The 19,741-nt window shown below is 41.0% G+C and overlaps 1 protein-coding gene across 3 annotated transcripts in view; it reads right to left on the reverse strand.

Moving 5' to 3' along the window:
- The window catches only part of RASGRF2 (Ras protein specific guanine nucleotide releasing factor 2), a 134,542-nt gene extending 115,102 nt beyond the window's left edge, over positions 1-19,440 (reverse strand). For all 3 annotated transcript variants that reach the window (XM_086479545.1, XM_086479544.1, XM_086479543.1), the window contains exon 1: positions 19,156-19,440. In XM_086479545.1, the coding sequence (XP_086335671.1) occupies positions 19,156-19,440 (285 nt within the window). The remainder of the gene's footprint in view (positions 1-19,155) is intronic.
- Between the last annotated feature and the right edge of the window lie 301 nt (positions 19,441-19,741).

Genomic DNA, 19,741 nt, shown 5'->3' on the forward strand with positions numbered 1-19,741 from the left:
CTGTGATTCTATGATTCTGTGATCACCTTTCAGGCTGACAATGGTGCCTATAGGAGTAGGACACTTGTTACGGGAAGCACGGAGGACCATTTTGGGATTGTACAAGACTTGTTATGGGATGACTACAGTAGGAACCAAAGGCAAGGAAAGGGATGAGTAAGCATGGGAAAATAAAGGAATAAGCTGATAAAAGGGGCCAGTCTGGCCAGAACATCTGCCTGTCCATGCCCTGTGCATGATCACCACAGTGTTTCCTGGTTTCACTTTAAACTCCATTTCTCACTGCTTTCCTGGATGAGGTCACTCTGTATCTGTGTGCATGTATGGAGCTCTAAGGGTCATCAACTGGATGACGGACCACAGGCCCTGTGGTGTCAGCAACCAGACTGAATGTGACTGATAGTGAATATTGAGCCACACCAGCCAGCAAGCAGGAGAAGTTGCCTGGCAGCCTGCTATCAATACTGAAGTAAGAAGTGAGAGCTGACTGGAGGCAAGAGGATCCAAGAGCCAGCTGACAGATTAATTGTGTCTAGGCCATTTTCTGGAGGGATCTGCACTGTAGAGATGTATAATTTCCCACTAACAGACCTTCATCTTAATCAGCCAGAGTGGGAAACAGGACGAGGCCATCAGCGTTGCTTGGTTTTGCACCAGTGCTGAGCATTTCTGTTTGTCTTGATCTGTGTGTACTGAAAACCCAGGTTTCGGGTGTGCATTGCTGCACGAGGCTGTGTGCCTTGATACTGGTTGGACACAGCAGGATGAAGCTGCAGGAGATTCATTAGCCCTGAACAGTACAACATTAAGCTGCTGATTAAAAAACAAAAGGTCTCTCTTTATGGTAACGTGTAGTGATCCCTCAAACCACTTGCAACAGCCACTGGAGACTTTAGAAGTGCGTAGGGATTCAAAAAGGCATTTAGCAAAATCTGAGATGAAAAATGCCTATTAAATGCAAAGGCATGAATTTCAGCTCTGGGTATCAGGACCGCAAGTTGCTAGAGCCTAAAGCAGCATTTGTGGAAAGCATCACACACACTCTAATACAACACACTTATCCTACCATCAGCCGTTGATTGGGCTCAATGAACTTTTGAGTTATGGCGGTCAAGCTTACGTTGACAGAATCAATACTCAACTCTTGCTACTGTTACAAGAATGAAAACAGCATTCTGTAAAATGAATCATGTAACAATTATGAATGGCATGTAATTAAGTCTGACTTATAGCACAGGGTTGATACTTGAAGTGTCTGCCATCTTTTAGAAGTTGTCTAGCAGTCTCAGTTCCTAAATATTTTTAAAAAGGTACTCTATGAACCATAATGATAAATCTCCTCATCCACAGTGCTAAACCAAACATGCGGTGTTTTGCCTTGAGTGATGTAAACACAAATTGCAAAGCTTTGTTGGTATTTTCGACCTCACTCACCTTTCAGGCAGGGAAGTCAAGATGTAAACATTATCTGATAACAACAAATTGCACCATATTACATCACTACAGAAACATGGCAATCCCTTTCATTTATTACAACAAAAAATATATTCAAACGAAAGGTCTCTAGCCATATGCAAGCCTCAGCATTTAAAGGCTCTTAGATAAATTGTAGGTAAGTACCTTAATGGCCTGGATATCAACACTGTCTCAAGCAAACAGTGAGGGTTCACACTGAAGTAAGAGAAGGCAGCAGCATTTCTCCATATTAAGACAAGGATAATCCATAATACAGGAAATCAGAAGGGGGAACCTCAAAGATTTATTATTTATTGTGAAATGTTTATCTAGGTAAGAGTGCCATAATTGTCATTTTTCTTACATTCTGCAACCATCAGAACATCTCAGGCAAGACACCAGACATCAGTTTTCAGGGCTGAGTGTAGGTGTGTGACTAGGAAACTAATTTTAATGCAAGTTTTCAAGACTTTTTTTTTTTTTTTTTAATACATTATATGATAGTATCTACCTAAACCAATCCTATTATTCTTGCTGGCTGTCAACTGATCCTGGAAAACTTAGTTGGCTTGCTAGTAATGTGGCTAACCATAAAGGAGACGTGCAAGCATTATTTTTAAAACACACCCTGTGTTAGCAACATAAGAGTTACATATTATTTCAAAAAAACACTGAGCAACATTGAGAGTGTGATGGGTGCCAAGTAGAATAAGTAGGAATTATTAATACCACATTTGGAAGTCCCTGATGATAGCATTTATGTAGGCAAAACTTCATAAAATATAATTAATAAAGTACATTTCATGAATTACATTTCAGGACTGCAAGAAGGAGCTCTTCTAGGTGATGAGAAAGGATTAAGAGGGTTTACTTTGGAAACATAACTTAGGAATTTCCCAAAACTCCATAGTTTACTGCCATACTCTAACTATTAATATATTTAACATTTAATAACACCAAATACATTAAAATGTTATGTAATATTTAATAATATAGAAAATAAATATTTTTAAACACTTTAGTGCACCTACAGACGCCAGTATGTTCCAGCTCCAAAACCAACTTAAAGCCAGTATTGCCAAATGTTTCCAAAAGTAAAGCCAATGTTGCTTAACTAGTATATAAGAACAATTAATTCAGCATAAGTTTTTAAACAAGTATTTCAAGTGGTAAGTTTAAGGACATCCTCAGAGCAGTTTTCAGTAACAACATCAACAACAAAAAAAGTGCATCTCTCCATGCTTCTAAGTCCATATTGCATATTCTGTTTTACTGATCACAAGGACTTTTGCTGTCTAATCTGTGTTTATTATGCTAACAGGTGCCAACACTTCCATTTAATCCAATCTGGAATGTCTGCTGTATCTTACTGTGCCTTCCTGTGTCTATGTATGGTAAGCTAAGCACGGCTAGCTCTAAGATGCCTACACTTACACAGCTTTGGCTCCTCCATGTACAAGCAGTATCTTCCAATTTAGCTTCTCCGAATATTTAACAGAGAGGGCCCTGAAACTGATTAAGGCTTTCTGTATACCCAAATGGCTGCTCCAGGTTTAAGGGCATCAAAGCTGCTAAATAAATTTGCTATTACTATCTAACAGGAAGAGATTATTTGCTAAGAGTACTTGGATGTTTTTGATGACATATGTACAAACAATGTTGTTCCCACATCCACCCTGACCAGGAACAGGGATGAACTCACAGGTTGCCCAACAGAACAATGACATCAAAGCAGCAAGGGGGTAGCCAGGCTCTGACCAACACATGCTTCCATTCATCGCAGAACAGTTTACAATACCGCATATTTTCTCAGTCACTTGGAGGAGAAAGCTTTAGGAACAGCTAATGTCATCTGCATTATTAAAAACCTGCAGTTACTCTTGCCTTTCAAGGGCTTTGTTAAGGCAGTGAGAGATCAAAGATTTCCACTACAGCTACCTGACGGAGGAAAAGCAGCAGACAAGAGAAGACGAACTGAGACTTTTTAGTGCCAGTCTTGATTTTGTGGTAGAAAAGGTTTTTATAGTCCACTGACACCGATAACCACTAGAATTTATTCTGAGACAGTTTTTGTTCAACATAAAAACTGTAAACAGATATGCCCACCCTCAGTGACCAAACGAGTTTTAAGTATCTCAGCAAACTAGTTGCTCCCTTTTAGGTCCTTATTTAAAAAAAAATCCAAGAAATGATGTTATGGCGTACTCTGTTGTGCCATGTCATAATCCCAAAGTTAAAAACAAGACAGGGCGCCAACAATTCTAAGCTGAAACTTTCCATATTTTTACCTTAGTAGCCTTGTGCTTTTGTCAAATAGTTTAGGAAAACTGCTGCTGTTTCAAGCAGATTTCACATACTCCAGTATCCCAAATAACAACTAAAAATTAACATACAGTGACATTCTCATGACATGAGTAACCCATAATAAAAGATGCAGGTTGTATATATACAACACCTGCAGAACTGGATAATGTTAGTGATGTAAGTATTACTCAGTGACAATTAAATAATATGCTGTAGCCATATTCAGGGTTTTTTAAGAGGGTAAGGGGGCAAACCTGATTCTGATAAGCATTTTTAATCAAAAAATCCACTACATTTGAACACACTTCTTTAGAAGCTCCCAAAACTCTCTTCCAAACATGTTCTCCATTAATTGTCCACATTTCTCACAGCACTCCACCCCACTCATATCCTTCCTGACCTGGGTTACTTAAAAATAACCTTGAATCAAGAAAGAACATCAGGAAATAAAAATGGAAATGGCAACTGATCAGCCCCTAATAAAAGGTACATGGTATTAAAGCAGATCAGGCACCTGGTCCCACTTGATATATTTAGAAGAGTCTAAACTCTGAAGTCACTCAGTTTAAATAATCCACTACAGTGAAATTATATCAGCTATACACATGGTAAAGCAGAGACACTTATTTCTTTGCTTTTCATGTAAGAATCACCACTCACGTATTTTTATAAAAGTGGAGTAGGAATAAACCCTTACAATCCTTAGCTTTGCTCGGGGGTGTTCCAGTTTTATACATTATGCAGCTTCGGTACCAGATAGGTACTCCTCAGATATATCCCAGGAGGGTGTGAAGATTTTAAAAAAAAAAAGAAAAAGCCACCTGAGTAAACAATATAGACAAGTATAGGATAAGGGGAAACTGGTGAAGAAAAAGGGTAACACTAGAAGAAAAAAGATACACACTAGAGCCAACACTAGCCCTTCTGACAGTTTCTTGAATATACTAAAGCTTGACAACCACCTTCCCCTCTTTCCTTCTGTCTCTATAATAAACACAGTCTGAAGAAGATCCAAAGATATATTATATTTCCCAGGGTAGCAAAACTAAGTATTTTCTAAATACTATTACTGCTCAGCACAAGGAGAAACCAAAAGCAGAAAAATGCTGAATTATGGATATATTCCAAGTACCTCAAAAGAAGGAAAAAAGGCTTCAGCTTCAGTTAGCAACAGTTGTATCACATTCTGCTCATTAGCGCAAAAAGTTTAAAGTCAAGTTTATTCTAGTTGCACAATTTTTTCCTGCTACAATTTAAACGTTTGCCAAAACAGAATGACTACTTCAAATTCAAATCAGATGGGAAATGATTAAAAAGAAAACAACTTCTCTCACTCACGCAGAAAACAGAAAAGAACTGAAGTAGAAAATACATGCCACATACAAGCCACACTAACGTATGCAAAAAGAAAAAAAAAAAGCACATCACAGGCACAAAAAGCCAGAAAGAATTTTCATCTTTTTACTTTTCAGAAAACTCTTTTATGAATTCAGATTTTTATTACGGTTCTCAGTAACACATCAGCTAAAATGCTGAGCCAATAGTAAATTTCTTCCAGAAAAAGAAAAGTAAGACTGATCACTGTACAGCAACTTAAAACAACATCCTGGCACATATATCTCTTTTCACCCGTGATTTGACTTCCTGACAACAAGCAGAGAGGAAAATGTAAGAAAGTGAAGTGGGAAGCCTTGCAGTTTTCCCTTACCAAAAAAATTCCTACAATTTGGGCCAACAGTTCTGTCTGATAACTAAATGTCCTGGGTGAAGGTTCGACATCATCTTTTACTTATTCTCTGGGCCTGATCATTCAGCCAGTTTTCAATCCACATCACTGTCCACTTATCTAACCATACTTTGTTCAGCTGTCTACAATGATGATGTTATGGGAGACAGTATCAAAGACTTTACTAAAGTTGAGGTAAACAACCCTCGCTGCTTTCCCCTTGTCCACCAAGTCAATCATCTCACTATGGAAGGCTTTGACCTTTGTAAATCCATGCTGAACATCCCAAATCACCTTCTTGTCCCCATCTGTGTGGAACTGCTTTCCAGAAGGATTCTTTTCATCCCCTTCCCCAGGTCCTACGGTGAGACTGACTGGCCTGTACTTCCCTGGATCTTTCTTTTTGCCTCCTTGAAGATATCACTGTCTTCCAGTCTTCAGGAACTTCTCCCAGTCACCATGACCATTCTATAGCCTTCAAGTCTTCAAGCCTATGATATGAGGTTCACTCAAGCAAAACGTTTGGATACCACTGGACTGCATTAAGACATTATTAATGGGTTCCAAGTCAAACAGACTTGTGTTTCTGAGTCACTCAACAATTTAGAAAATTTTGAATTTTTAAATTAAGCCAGAGTAATTTATAGAAAAAAAAAATCTATTTTTACTGCATACAACTGCCAAATAGAGACATTATAGTAAGGAGGCAAAGTCCAAACACCTAAATGTATTACAAAAGATGAAAAAACACAATTCAAAAAGTTTTTGCTGTTCTTACATAACAGATCTTGCGCTCCACCACAGAGGTCAAAAAGCAGCATTAGAGACAAAAATCAACTGCTTTCAAAATTACTTGGAATTGCTGTGTGACCTTTGCAAAGCAAATCATCAGTGCTCCTTCTACACATTCAGCTTATTCTACAAGCCATTTAAGGCAGACCCAACATTTACTGTTACACTTGTCATATAGCAAATTCATTAGGTATCTACCTGAGGTCTTACACACTCCCTACACCCTAGAAATTTAGTACTTGACCCAGAAAATTAAAGGTATGGAAATCTGGCAATAGCAAGACCAGGTAGCCAACACATGAGTTAAAGAAAGGGGCTGAATCATGACATGGACTGTGGTCACAAAGGTGTCCACTATGAGAAATGATTCTGTGGGCATGAGACAGGTGAGAAGCCACTCAGTTGGACTTGATGATCTCAGTTGGACTTGATGATCTTAGAGGTCTTTTCCAACCTAATGATAATGATTCTATGACTCCCAGAGAGATTACAAATGCTACAGCTGTACTCTCTCAGGTATAATCCACAGCTTGCAGTGCAATCTCTACAACAGCTCTTCGGGGCTTACACCACAGTACTTTCTTCCAAGCTTGTTGCGTGGAAGCTGAGTAAGTACATGACCTCTTTTGCTTTTTAAGTAACCTATTGTGCACCGCACCACTGTCAGAATAAGAAGACTTGTTTCCTTACACTTCTCCACCCACCTTGAAAACAACAGTAGGAAGTCAGGATCTCTCAGCAAACCAACAAATAAAATGTTGCCCTGGAAGGTACTGAAGCAGTTGCACAAGTAGGACAGAATGTATTTGAGAAGCCATGAGAAAGGAAACAAGTGATGAAGTAAGTCTCACACAGTTACTCGTTTTTGTTCATGTGTTCCCTCTTGCTAGCATATTGAGTCATTTTCTCATCTGAATGAGAGGAGCACAGAGACTAAGCAAACTCATATGGTGTTCTCAGCACTGCACACATGAGGCAGCTTGGAAGCACCGCATCAGTATTTGTAGGGCAGAAAGCGGAGCAGGAAGACAATATAAAAACAGTTTAAAATTTACACAAGGCAAAGCAAACACTGAAGGGAAAGACTCAAAGAGGAGGACACCAGAAAGCTGAAGAAAATGTGCGTACAACCATACAATATTAACCTATCAATGAATTTCAATCATTACAAAAATCGTTTTGACAGAGAAGAAACACCCTTCTAGTGTAAGCAGTATTAAGAGGACCTGCTATAATTACAAATAACTTATTCACAAAAAAATATGAGAAAGCAACTCTTTCCACTCTCAGCTAAGTGCATCAAAACCAAACTGTCTGAAATGGTAAGTTGTACAATTGAGGTCAACAGGACTAGCTACAGCATTTTGCCTGAAAGCATCAATCTGCAAGGTGTACCAAACAGATCCTAGTGGCAGAGGGAAAGTCATGAATTATGAGAGGAATACCCAAGCTGTAGATTTCAGGATTAGGGACTTCTCAGGTTTTGCCACTTGCTTTTCCTGTATGCAGAAACATGCACATGATACCTTATGACTAACTCGGTATCTGTGTTCACCCATTAAGCCACAGATGAACACCCTAAAATACTGCAAGGATAAACAAATATCCCCATGCAGATGGCATTACCCATATGCTAGCATAAGCTGAAGCACTATTAGGCCTGTTTCACTACTGCAGAAGTAAGACAGTCAAGAAACTGATTCACTAGGAGGCCACAGGGAGTAAGGGGCTCAGGAAGCAAATGCACCCAGGACGTACATAACCCAAATGACCATCCTTCTACTCCGTATCACCCAGCCTGCGAACACACGTAAGACACACACACATTCACACGTCTTCAAAAAAGTAAAAATAAAATAAAAAATCAAAGAGGTATTTGCAGAAAGTCAGTGATCTTTAAGAAAACCTATTTAAAATCAGAGCTGGCAGGATTCTATTTTTTTTTTACCCTTCTATGAAAGGTAAATCTATCTATCTATTTATTTCACGTGGAACCACTTGGCATTACTCTAAATTGTCAAGTACATCTGAGTGGCTGACTTTGCTTCGTTCATTTCGCTGGCATGTAGCCAAGTTATCTGCTGCTAAGCTACAAGAGTGCAGCATTCAGGGAGGAGTATCTCTCTTTAAAGTGTTTTAATATTAGTGTACATGGTGCAGACATGACTTCTCTGTAGGTCTGCAGTAATTTTCATAGTGCTGATGACAGAGCTTTCTCAGGTCGCTGCACATTTTGGACCATATAATACTGGACACCAGCGAGCTAGGCTTTCCCTGAGGCCACCAAGTAATGCACTTACGAAACTTCCATCTGCAGTAGGCAGCAAAAATACAAGAAAAACCCTAGTCTAGGGCCTGCAAGTTTACACCTATTACAAATCTGCACCAAAATGAGTTGTCTCTATCTGGTTGTTTCCACAACACAAATCATGCGGGTCAAAAAGCTTCACTTTTTTACATATTGTTTTTACATCAATTTCATGTTGTTTTTTATTTTGGGGGTTTTTGAGGTTGGTTTTTTTTTTTCCCAGTTTTTGTTACTAGATTACAAAGCCAGGTACACAGAGGTTAGGAGAAGGGCCACATTTGAGGCTGGCTTGTGCGTTGTTAATTTAGTCCCATGTGTGGAAGCGTAATCATTGCAGTCCTTTATTACACAATTCGTCTTTCAGGAGTTCCTAGTTTAGTTACCACATATAAGCAAGACATGATTTCATATTTTGCTTTATCTTGATTCTTGAATGCACACCTCCTTGCCTTATCTATTGCACATTCATCAGCAGCGTTCAGAAACTTCTTGCATTATGCCCTATGACACTTCTCACGACGTCATTCAGATGCTTCCTTAGAATTATGCATTTATTTTCACAACAGACAGTGAGGTAAGAAGAAATTACTGCATATATGGTCAGCACAAAACTCAGCAATTTCAGATGGAACTCAATTTGGATGTCTGATCTGAAAAATCACCAGCCTTTGGTATTCAACTTTTATTTGTTTTAACCACTACTTTCACAGAGATCAGTTCTACCCTTGCATGCCTAGCTCTTGTGCCAAGCTGGGTCCCCAAAATAAGTACTGATTAATTACTGTAAAACATCTCGTGGATGTGATTTGTGCAATTTTTCACAGAGATCGTAGGCAAAAGAGAGAATCCAGCCCCCACAAGTGGTGTTCTGATTTTACCATGAAATCATCTTTCTCTTCCTGTAACCTCATGCCGCATGTACTACAAATGCTCAGAGAAGAAGTGGGGAAAACCAGAAAAAGCCCTATAGAAAATGACCCCTTCAGGATATTCATTGCAATTCTTCTTCTGAGTGCTTCATGAGAAATGAGTTCCAGGAAAGAAACTGCAGAACATGTAACACCACAGAAGAAAGAGTGGCTGCTGGGCTGCTCTGTCCTTCTCTGACTGCTGGGTTCTCGATCCTGCATCCCTACAGCCTGTTCTTACACGCTGTGCACACAACCCCAGGAACTTCACAGAAAGGCAAAAGAGACAGAAAACATGCACAAACAGGCACTAACATTCGTAAGGAGCAGCTGCAAGACCAGACACTCTGCTCCAGTCCTTGGACCTTCCACTGAGCTGACACTGTGACCGCAGGAGCTGACCACTATGCTGCTGTGGGATAACCACAACAGCAAGAAGGCATGTACCTCTCCAGCAGACTTTACTCTCCGCATTGGCTGCTGCAAAAGCACTGAGACTCCTGGATTGTGGAAGTCTGAAAGATTCCAGAGTCTGAAAGCACCAATTCATCTTGATCTTCTCCCCATCACTTTTCCTCAGCTCACCTGGTATTCCCTTCAGTCATCGTATACTTCTTGGGGTAAGAAAGCTACAACCAAAAGACCGCACAGTCACAGAAACAACAAATATACCTGGCAAATTACACCCATAAGGCTGAGTACCATCCCAGGAGCCCTCATTTGCCTGATGTTCCTGGTCAAGCCCTAGGGATAGCTAAAAATACTCAAGGTATCAAATGCAATAAGAGAGTTACCACCTCAGTGCCATTTAGTACTGTTCTTCCCTTATCTGCACACACAGACATCTGCATGACTAGTGATGATATTGCGCAGATATCAATGTTGGATCCCTCCACTCTTCTGCCAGGTTTTCTTCCATATTTCTCTTAAGACAGCTTTGCAAGCAGCCCATAAATTTTAAATTCTCCCCAACAGATTTACAAGGAAGAAGCACTTTTGTACCTCTCTAAAATTGTTCTGTGAGTACCAAATGGAAGAGAATATGACCAGTGCAAAAGAAGGCTGCAATTTTCTTGCCAAGCCTGAGCATCTATGAATGCATGGGGTTAAAAATAAAATCCCGATTTCATTCCGGAGGACATCAGAAAGACTCTGTCAAAGTCATTGAACATGATCTCCACAATTCCAGAGAAGAACATAAAGCCTTCAGCATTTGCTGAAACAGGAGAAACAACCTGTGTAAGAGAGAGGAACTGAACAGAAAGTAGAAAGAAAAAGAACCAGTAGTCACCTGCAATCATTCAAAACTTCCAACATGTAAGGCTCCAGCATATACCCAAACCATCGAACAGAAAACGGCAATAATGCAGTATGTTTTAGGATCCAGCATGGGAAACTTCAGAGCTTTTGTCTACAGCCACAAACACTCAAATCTCACAGTTGGCCAAGTGAAAACCCAATAGATGTTCCCTGTGACAGCAGCAGAACACGTTACCTGAGGTGCCTGGGATGCAGGTGTCCACACATGAGCCAGGCGTCTCAGTTCACATGACAGTCAAACAAGATTTAGTCACTACAGTCAGTGCGGTCTGTTCAGTTTAACAAATGCAAACACCGAATTCAGGATGGGGTGAGTAGTTCTTTAGTCTGCACTGACTAATACTGGCTAGGACTTGACTGTCTGCAACAGGATCTAGCTCACGTGGGGCACCTAAAGCTGCATGAGCAACATCCTACCCTACATTCCACTACTGCAAAAACATAGACACAGAGAGATTATAATTTATTCAAAGAATGACAGAAGCACAGAATTTTCAAAAAAGCAATACAATGGGCTTGCGGAGTTCAAAAGATTGCAAAGAATAAACTGCAGTGCAATGGAAATCTTACAGTAATCGAGGAACTAGAACCACACACTAGGTCAAAACTGCAGAACTATTAAGCAGCAGATAATTTCTGTTACTCAGCTACTATACCGCAGTCAAAAAATCAAAAGGCAAAAAATGGACAAAAGTCACTGTTCCACAGTGCCATGTGAAGAAATGGGAGAATATAATCCCAGATTCTTTTTGACAGTTACAGCATCTAACTCTTAAAATACAATGCAGTTTTTCAAAAGAACTGATTAGATCTGCCACAATAAAAACAGTAAAATGTAAAATAGTGGAAGTAAAATCACTTATGACAGTATAGCTTAGTTCAGAGCTGGCAGTTTATAAACACTTCCTAATAAAACTCAGTTAGTTCTGAGCTCATGGAAATACAACAAAGATATTGAAATGGCTGGATTGAATCGGGGAAGCCTCTGCTTCTATATATACTGATTCTGTACCTCTAACAGAAAACCTTATGGGATTGGTAAACCAAAAAAACATTGGAAGCTAGATTGTAAGCATATGTTTCTAGACATCTAGTGTAGAGCCACAGTGTTAAAAAAAACCTGTCCCTCAGTCAATCTTCAGCATCAGTAATGGCTGGTAGAAAAAAATTAAAAGAGGTACTATGTGGAACCTCATTTTCCTTCAAGTATATGAACAGGCAGATGACACCATCTTTCTGAATTGCTGTGGCTGATCAACAATCAGGAAACAAAAAACATCAACATTGTTTCCAATTCAGACAAAATCTACCCACTCCCCACCACCACCTCCAGTAGATCTAGGCTAGAGTACCTAAATTTGGCCAGTCTATCACCACTTTGGGAAGCACAAAGCGAGAACACTTTGAACATTCACACTGAAAAACAGGTTCATGCTGCCTCAGACTCCGCAGCATCCGTGGTACCAAACTTGCTTTGAAGTGGTGGATCTCGAGAAATGCGCTACTGCTACCAGCAAAAATCTGTTGCTAAGAATGGCCAAAAGTGGTGGATTGGTATTTTCAGACTGCTCTGTCTTCACCAGCTGCATGAGGTCTTCGTTCATCATTTACTGCACTGAAGGGGTTCTTTCTGGTGGGAATCTGCTCCCCTTTATGTGGAAGTCTCACTGTGGGACGCTACGTAGAGCGCCACACTACAATGCGGGCAGAGGGCCCTGCAGCAATCAGCTCTCTACATACGCATTATGCACTACCAACCGCATTGGACACCATCGTTGCTAAAGATGCAATATGGACATACACACCAAAAACCGAAGCAGGCTGCACCAAAATGTGCCCTATCCTTTCCTTCTTTGCACAAACTACTCAGTAATGCAGACATACTGCAAGTGGCAAAACAAGACTGGTAATTACAATATATGCAGCCAAATTTGAGCAACCACGATAGCTTTCATTGTACAGGTGGATTCTTAGGATGGAAAATCCTCGGCAAGTGGATCAAAAAAATGCTGCTATATTACTAATGATGACATTGTAATTCATAATATATGAATATATAAAGACTGTTATAATGTTGCTCTATCACTACAGAAATAGAAGCAGCTCTGCCTGGATCTTCTATTCATGTACACAGTGAGAAATCACTATGGGAAGCATGTGACCAGGAAACAGGGTACATGCCTTACCCGTCTGCTTAGATAGATGATGGTGAGGAAGGAAAAAACCAAATCTATTTTAAAAGTTAAATAAAGGCAAATTGAGATAAATGGAGTATAATTATTCAGTAGATTGGGGACTGATTTACTACTTTTATGCTCAGATTTTTTTTTGTTTTCTACAAATTTCCTCTTACATTTGAGGAACTGAACAGATCAAACCAAATCAATGCAACTCTGCCAACAAAGGAGACAAAATGAAAACAGTAGTAGCACTGACTAGAAGACTGGTAGAAGAATGAAATTCATGTTAAACTGTTATGATACATTATTTTAAATGCAATTTGAGTATTCACATTATCAGTGTGAGCTACGCTGTTGTACTTAGGTTCTAGTCACTGTGCACAGCCTTCATGTGACGTTGGAGGTTAAGAAGGTGGAACACCTTATTCATACATGATAGGTGTTTGTGTGACATTTTTGGTGTTTATGCTTTGGGATGCATTTCTAATTTACTTCTAACCTGCTTCCAGCCTTTCATTCGCTGACATTTCACCTGTTAGCTAAACGGATTTCCCAGCAACTCCGCAAATAAGCCTTTGCCAAATATCATTTGCTTCGGGATCTAATTCTTTTTCCAATAACTTAATTAAGGAGCATGCACTTCTGTTAAACCACACTGTAATATTTCAGGATCCTACGATACCTCACAGAGAAATGTTAAAGACCTCACCCTGTGGTTTCTCTTCACTAATACTTTGTCTTACCAAAATCTGGTCTTATTACCATCAGTCCCAGTGTTCTTTTAACTACTCTTTAGTCTAAGATATTCAGGCAGTGCTTTTTGTTGCCTTTTGCCCTTAAGTGTGACACTAAAGAACAGAAAACAAAAGTCTCCACTTCCTGATGAAAGTCACTTGACATGGATCAAGGCAGCCAAAGGTTTAATACTAAATTATTCAATGGCATCAGTATTCTCCAAGTTATATCTGTGTGGACTTAACTCACCTTTCAAGAGGAAGGCATGTCAAAAATAAAATAGATCTACCTGTAACTCACTTCTCAGCTGGCTATGTTCCCCACTTTTATATAGTTACAAACAGACCATTTCATAACACTACAGCAGAAACATACATTTTCAAGCAGTAGAATGAAATGCCTGAATTTTAGTAAAATAGCAATAAATATGGCCATGAGATTTTATGTTCTTCTCTTTATCCCCTAAATGTGCTCATTACTAAGCAAGCATGTAAACACAAAACATTTTATCAAATATAGCAAAATTCATTCCCTGGAGGTATCACAACGTTTATACTTTTTTCTCTTTATTTACCACTTGTTGCCTAAGGCCAGGATGCACACTGTAAATTCACTTTACAGTTCTGCGCAAAGTGCCAGAGGCAATCACTTTGATGCAGCTTGCCTTAAGGGCTACATCAGTAGCCCTTACAATGAATATCAAAATGGTTTGAACCAATGGATTTGTTGAACTTGCCCACAAACTGTATCATCTCATGACAACAACCGAATGACGGCAGGGGGACAAGGATTACTCGGGAAAGTAAACAAGAGCTAGATACCCCAAAGTTGTCTTCATGCAAAAACAGTTTAGAGACACTTTCATGAGAAGGTCTTACAAAAACACTGATCTCAACAGCACCAAAACTTTCCAGCTGGTCATCATTTTTAATTTACTCCTTCTGTTGAAGATAGCCCATCCAAAAAAAAAGTTTGGAGGAAAAAAAAATCCATCAAATTTTTTTCTTTTCAGATACTGAGAAGACAAATTCATCTATTATTTTTTAAATGCTGCAGGAAATTTCTAAAATATAGGCATCTCTGGTGGAACTTTGCACTGGCACACCCCTCTGGCCCACATGCAAGTGGTAAGATTTATGGACAATACTACACCTGAAGGTGGCAAACTACCTTGCCAAAAAGATAACACCAGTCCTTAGCCATCTACCACATGTAAGACAGGATGCTGAACCACACAGGGGTTTTCTTGCTCAATAAAAGTGAAGAGATTAACTTTTAATTCATTATATCTTCTGAAAAAAAATACCTTTTAAGTGCTGTTGCTAGGTTTTATATACACTAAATTAGCAGAGAGGTACAGCAAAAGCTGTTGGTGGCATATGCCTGCCTTATCACTTCAAGGAATATATGCAAAACTGAGAGCTTTCAAACACCGCAAAATTACCATGTCCTTTATAAAATAAATACAGAGCTACAGTAAGCAGAAAAAATTCAAATAATTGGATTCTGTTAATCTGTGGGGACATGGACTTAATACTGCATTTAATTTTGCTAAGTGGGAGGAAGATTATTGCAGGCAAGATACAAAGAATAGTCTCTGCTTAAATCGTGTAACATTTACAAGCTTAAATACACTAAGACAGTTATTAATAACTATATCAGAACATTTCCATGTATTCAATCCAGTTATGGAAGAAATTAAACATACAGGCCTCCTCCCAATGCAGACAATAATAATAATGATAATAATATTTACATTCCTCTATTCACTTGCTTCCAACAGTCTTTAAAAAAAAAAAATCTGTGAACTTGATGGCTAATGAGAGCCAGTCTCCAATGAAACACTGCAGAAAGCATAATTTTTAGGCATTTTACCTTACTTTTGAAAGAGACTAGCCACTCATGGTGACAAAGCCATTCTCTTTCCAGAGCTTTTGAAACAAAAGCTGAAATTCATTCTTATCAAGTCTGTCACTGTCACAGCTGAGGACTGGTTGGGAGCTGCACTTGTTTACAGTCTACGGCTCCTGCAGGAAAAAGCAGTTTAACTGGCATCAGAATTTAAGCTTTCCACATGTAGTATTTTCATGTCCTAAACTGCTGTTTTTAAAGTCATCTTCTTCCACATTGTTTTCCTTTGAATAAATCTCTCTTTTTTTTTTTCTGAAATATGAAATCAGAGTGACAGAAACACGTTTGGCATTTACAAAAACTCTTCTAAAATCTGAGGGAGATGAAATACTTTTCTTTAAAAATAAAAACTACCCCTACAAATAATTTAATAGCTGAAACATACTTGATATGTTCCTATATTCCCAGCATATCAAATGATTAATGCATTATACAGTTTGTTAACATTACAAAAGGTACTGTACTTTTAAAAAAATTTGCTTTGAAGCAAATATCCTTCTGAAGGAAACAAATACACTAATACCTTAATGGAAAAGACAAAAAAAGCACATCTGTCATTGCAATTTTTTTTCAAACTCTTAATACTTTAATATTACAGTAAATCTTATGAAGGCATTTGGCATCTTCCACAAAACAGTGGTATGGTTCCTGTAGTACTTTAATGTCCCCTCATGATGGACTGCTGGAAGGGCATAGCAGAACCAGTAGCGGTTAAATGTGAAATCATTCAGCTTCTGGGCTTGTTGAGAGATAGATACCCAAACCTGAACACATCTGTTCACCAAAGTACAGTCTCCTGTATAGGGAAGTACAGCTCCAACACTCCCCACTGAACTCTGACAACTGCTCAGCACAGTTCTTACCTGGCATATGACTCTGACATCCTTAAACAACTGAAACTAAAATTAAAAGGATCTGCAAACTAAGGAAAACAAAATCTATTTGTTCTGCACGCATTTTCCATAATCTTCAGTTACATAACTTAAAGAAAATGCATTGCTTTTTCAAATACCCACTCAAAGGATGCTGATGAAGCTCTCGCATGTGAGTAATTCGTCTTCCTCATTTGTTTAACTCCATAGCACATATCACTCTAATGCCTAAATTACCCAGGTAAATAAAACCCAAACTAAAAGACATTATTTTTTTCTCCTCTCTCTTTTAGAGAGAGATATGATTCTTCAAAAACTGGCAGAGAGCTTCTCACTTTTTTCATTCCATTAACACATTTGTGGTGGTAAATCAAAGCAAATTAAATATAGGCAGTATGCTTACACTGCCAGTAGTTAACATGTACAACACTGAGTTTTCATTATCATCTGATTAAAATAACTTTGTCTTCCTCTGTTAGTAAGCTGAAGGTTCACAGTTTGTTACTTTACACCCATAAGAACATGAGCACATTTTCTGAATACAAAGGACTGCTTAATTTTCAAGTATTTCCTTTTTCTTTCTTGTGATTGATCAGTTTTAGTTGCTGAGGGAGTTCCCTGTGAACCTTTACAAAGGTTTGTGTCTATATGAATATACAAACAATGATGCACTTTAATGAGTAAACATCTGTAAAAACCATTAACACTCAACAGCTTTATTCTGCATCAAGCGAAAGGTGAACAGGAAAAAGGTATTTTCTGATGGTCCGCCTTGAAAATTCAAACTAGGAACCCATGGAAAAAAATTGAAGGGTTCTTCTCCCTCTTTAATAGCAGTCTGCTATTGTTAAAAACGTGAACAGAGTTGATGTTTAAAGCAAAGCAAAATTCAGCTTCATCCCCGGCAATTATTTTGTCTTTGCACCACTAAATGTAATTACAAACAACTCAGACATTCATCACTATAAAAGCACAACTTAAGATTCCCAGAAAACAGATATGGAAAGGCATTGTTTTCACACAGTTCTCTTAGTCAAGCCGTAGTTTAACAACATTACCAATAAACAAGTGTGCTAAGCCAATGTAAAGCACACAGGGAAATATTCATGTTTAATTTCATCTAGGGAATCCTCCAGTATTTCATTTATCAGCACTTATAAAAACATGCCTCAAAGCAACAGGCAAGAACATGACCAACAAATATGACATAACTAAAACCACCCAAACTTCTCAAAGTTCAGCTGCTTAATTAGGTACCATCTCAAAGGCTGCTTAGGCACACACGTTATTTGTTCTAAATGGGAAAAAAACCACAAACATAAGACAAGGTTCTGAGCTCTCCTCGCAAAGTTACCACGCTGGCACAGCATGCAGATGTGCCGTTTTTTAGGAGCTGACAGGTCTGTGTCCCTTTCTCACAATCAGCAGGAACCGTGTGCAGCCAGCTTGAAACCACACTCCTTACAGTTACCCAAACTTTTCCAAACCTGTTTGACACCTGTTTGGTTTCTCCTATTCAGAGAGAAAGGCACTAGGGCATGCTAGGTGCAGATTCAAACAAATTTCAACCAGGCAGCAAATTAGATCAAGAATTTACATGAGGCAATAGGAGGCATGTAGCCAATCTCTGTCTACACTGAACAACTACAGTGTCCTTTTCTTCACAGTTATGTAATACACAGATAGTATTTAACCACTCGCTTGTTTGACACATGCATGTCAAACTGATCAGCTTCTGGGGTGGGGGGGTGGGGGGGTGGAATTTGACAGTTCATGTGTTATGAACCGTCACCCCTCACAGGAACGAGTCCCACCAGAACCTCCAGCGTTCTTTGCCCGATGAAAGCCACGCAAGACCTGGCTCGAGCACTGCGCCACCATTTCTTCACAAGCATGATCGGCTTCACAACACCTGCCAGGCAAAGAACCCGCCGACTTGTGCTGAATGGCGCAGGCTGCAAATGAGGGCACAAACTCAGCCTCGCCTCCCAGCCACCGGCTCATTCTCGGAGGGGTTCCCCAAGGGAGAGCTGAGAGCCTGTTGCCCCTCATGGCATTGCTGAGAGAGGGGCAACAGCCCCATGGCTGCCCAAGGACGGGCTCACAGACTCCTCAGAGTCCCCCCTGCGCTGTTCTGGTACTTTGGCCTCTCGCACCCTCTGAGTTTGGTCAGAAACGTGTAGCTGTATCGCAGAAGCATCAGCATTAAGATGCCCAAACACCTAGTTTGCGAGGTACTACTCTCCAAGCACCCTACTGAAATAAGGCGTGCAGACACTGGAGGAGGTAAAAGAGTCAGGGAGGAAGGAACAGCCGTTAGATGGGACGGGAAAGCCACTGGCCTGGCCACCTTCTGAGCGGCTGCAGCTCTTCCCAGCGCTCCGGCAGCGGCACGGACCTCCCCGCTGGGACCTGGGGACCGAGGGCGGTCACCGCCACCCTCCGGGATGCGGGCGGAGGCGGCCCCAGCGCCCCGACGGCCAGGGCTCCGGCAGCGCCTCGCTCTCCCTTCGCGCGGCGGAGACGCAGGGCCAGGGCCGTCCCTGCCTGCCCTCCTCCCCCGCTCCCCCCTCCCTCCGCAGGGAGCCCGGGAGCGGGGCGGGGTGCGGGGCGGCCGTCGGGCTGTCCGAGGGGGCGGCGGTACCTGCTTGTCCAGCGCAGCATCCTTGGCGCTGCCGGCGGCGCAGCCCTTGGGAGCCGGCACCCTCTCGCAGTTACAACCCTCCAGCATGTACATGCCGGCGGGCCGGGCGCTCTGCTCGCCTTCGAAGTAGAAGAGGACGTTTTGGTAGAGGGCGAACCACTTCTCGTGCCAGCGGTTGGTCTCCGCCGTCTTCTTGCTCAGGTAGCCCCGCTTGGTGCCTTCCTTGCGGGCTAGCAGCGCCAGGTACAGGGCGTGCCCCTCGTTATACCGCACGCTCTTCTGCATGGTGGCCCGCAGCTTGCGGCCCCCCGCCCGCCCAGCGCAGGGCAGCCTCCGCGGGCGCTCAGCGCGCCGCCACCGCCACCGGATGTGCCGCGGCGCGGCAGCGCTTCCACGGGCGCCGGCACTCACCGACGGGCGGCACCGAGCTCCGCCCGCCCCCCGGGGGCGGCTGCCACTAAACCCGCCGCGGCATCCCCCCTGCTCCGCGTGTGTGTGTGTGTGTGCGCGCGCGCGCGCGCGTGTGTGTGCGTGTATGTGCGCCCCGTATCCACCCTCCGCCCCCTCCCTGAGCCGCCTCCTCGAC

Source organism: Leptosomus discolor, chromosome Z (assembly GCF_034619465.1).
Source record: "Leptosomus discolor isolate bLepDis1 chromosome Z, bLepDis1.hap2, whole genome shotgun sequence".
NCBI classification, from domain to species: domain Eukaryota; kingdom Metazoa; phylum Chordata; class Aves; order Leptosomiformes; family Leptosomidae; genus Leptosomus; species Leptosomus discolor.